The sequence below is a fragment of the Aplysia californica genome, unplaced genomic scaffold (genome assembly GCF_000002075.1).
Source record: "Aplysia californica isolate F4 #8 unplaced genomic scaffold, AplCal3.0 scaffold00013, whole genome shotgun sequence".
NCBI classification, from domain to species: Eukaryota; Metazoa; Mollusca; class Gastropoda; order Aplysiida; family Aplysiidae; genus Aplysia; species Aplysia californica.
The window spans coordinates 1,927,489-1,929,988 of NW_004797283.1; the positions used below are offsets into that span (position 1 = coordinate 1,927,489).

The 2,500-nt window shown below is 37.2% G+C and overlaps 1 protein-coding gene across 1 annotated transcript in view; it reads right to left on the reverse strand.

The window, feature by feature from the left end:
* Window positions 1-120: 120 nt before the first annotated feature.
* The window catches only part of LOC101861253 (probable sodium/potassium/calcium exchanger CG1090), a gene marked incomplete at its 5' end in the record, with an annotated part of 36,115 nt that continues 33,735 nt past the window's right edge, over window positions 121-2,500 (reverse strand). Inside the window, 1 exon segment of the mRNA XM_013084685.2 lies at window positions 121-2,173. Coding sequence (XP_012940139.1) covers window positions 1,851-2,173 — 323 coding nt within the window.

A 2,500-nucleotide genomic window follows, 5' to 3' on the forward strand; every position in this document is an offset into this window, starting at 1 on the left:
CATGAGATGAGCTTTCTTTTAATGGAGTATCTCACTCTGACTGCTGGAACGCTGTCTCTCTCTCTCTCTCTCTCTCTCTCTCTCTCTCTCTCTCTCTCTCTCTCTCTCTCTCTCTCTCTCTTTTCTGTGGATGTGTCTCTAGTCTCTTTCTTTTGTCGACCTCTCCTTTCTCCCTTCACCCCCACAAACCCCTTTTCTTCTTTAACCATGAGCATGTTTTCTTTCAAAACAATATTAGAAAACTACGTGAAAGTGAACAGAGAATGCAATGAACCAAAATGATCAACAACAGTTTTTTCATTATTTTTGAAAAAAACCCAAAAACACACCAAATACAAGACTTTATGAAAGCCACACCTTCGCAAATCTGAAAAAAAAATGATGGCTCATTATTTTTAAAAAAACCAAACCCACAAACTAGTGTGTGCTTTGAAATTTTCCATCATATGCCAGTAGAGTAAGTCGCCGCTTGTGGATAAAAAATTTAAAAATTGAATAAATCATTCAGAAACAAATGAACACAGGTGAATTTAGATTCTACTAACTGAATAGACCACGGACAATCAAACAGAAATATCATCTAAAGTAAAAAGACCGACAAAAAACAGTAGCTTAAGAAAACCGTGTTAAGCGAGTTCTTGTTTCACATCCTCTCAGTTTGAAAAGCAAACCATTCTGAATAATGGCCGATTTTCTAACTTTGTGCTTTCTTCCAGTTAGCAGGGCATTTACATTGTGGACAGCAACCGAATATTCAATAACTCTAAACAAACAGCAATAAAAAACCCAACAACAACTTGGAATGCTAACTAAAATGAATGACAAACAAGTGGATCTGACAAAAAGAATGAATCTTATAAACACTCGTCTTATATATTCTATTTTCAGTCTTCGCCTATTGCAAACGAACTTGTATCCTTTAAGCTATAAATATGATCTACATTATTATCATTATTATTAAGTACCTGTGAAGCTTTACAACAACATCACCTCTTTCACACGTCTAAAAACGTTTGATTAAAAAGGTATTTACACAAAAATCTCCTAAACTTGATCTTACCAAAAAAAAATGATAAGGGATTTGCTAGGAAACTCTCTGTCGATTTTGCTGACATTTGCTTAGAGGAATGAGCAGTGAATTTTGAACATCTCGAAAACAATCACGTTGAAAAACACGCCAAAAGGTGATAACATATTACGGTATATCGAACGACCCTAAATCCAAAGAACCTAATATAAAATATCGAGTATGTAAAATTGAGGAGATAGAATGTTCATTGGATCTAAGTTTTACTTGACCGATCAGTAAAAGTAATAATGAAATAAATTCTAAAGGTCTAATCATTCCAGATTCTGATAATTAAAATACGTTCACGCCATTGCCCCCTCTGAAGAAGATTGGGAGCTGTGGTTTTAAAGAGGAAAAAACACACACATTATACTCATGTATTATGAGCCAAAGAACTTTAATGGGACGAATCACACAATGAACCAAGACGAAGCTAGTTCTTTAAACATTGCTCTACAGATTTTGATTCTATTTCAAGCACTACATAATTATCGTAAAAAACACTTTTCTTCAAACACAGTTTTTTTTATCATCACAGTCCATATCAAGTATCTCAACCATCAGACTCCGGTACATTGGCCGTTGTCCCATTTTCAGTTCCGGTATTCTATTGACTTTTGACACACAGCCTGAGTAGTCCATCGCAATAATATTATGACGATCGCCCCTGCCTACAGCACCTACCACAACGACGTAGTTTCGTCTAAGCTGAGTGTGAGGAAAATGAAAAAAATATATTTAAAAAAACGGTTTGGAAAACGGTAGATTGGTAAACTCTCACTCATCTCGGGCATGAGGGAGGGTTCAAATCTCCAAACACATTCAGCTCGTAGAGACACGACAAAACTACCACGATAGTGTAAGCAAATAAGCAGAGCACGCCGTATCCTCGGGTCAGTTTCCATTTGTTGAGGCCGATGGAGACGAGGAGGAAGGCCACGGTCGCTAGGAGGGTCAAGGACGAGTAGATGAGTCCTCTGCTGGTTATACTGACGCTGTCACCGTTGTTGGAAGCGGACTCAATGAGCCAGGGTAAGCCGAGACAGAGGAGGATGTCGAACACGTTACTGCCCAGTGAGTTGGACACCGCCATGTCGCCGTAACCTGTGAAAAATGATAATAGTTTTTATTTCACTTTTTGTAAGAGTTTTACAGCAATAGCAATTCAAATAGGTCACAAAGTACCAAAGATTATAAATGTTATCACAAGAGAGTAACGTAACACACAAAGAAAGTAAGGAGGACATACTGACGGCAGGAAAGAAGGAGCAAACAACTTCTGAGCCTTTTGTGGAAATTTGGTCAAGAAATGATTTTAAAAAATCCTTTTTAAGGATACTATATTATTTCATGGAACTATTTTTTCAAGACACCGAGGTTTCCATAGCAACCGTAGCAAGCAAAACTACACAAACTGGCTTAATATTATGT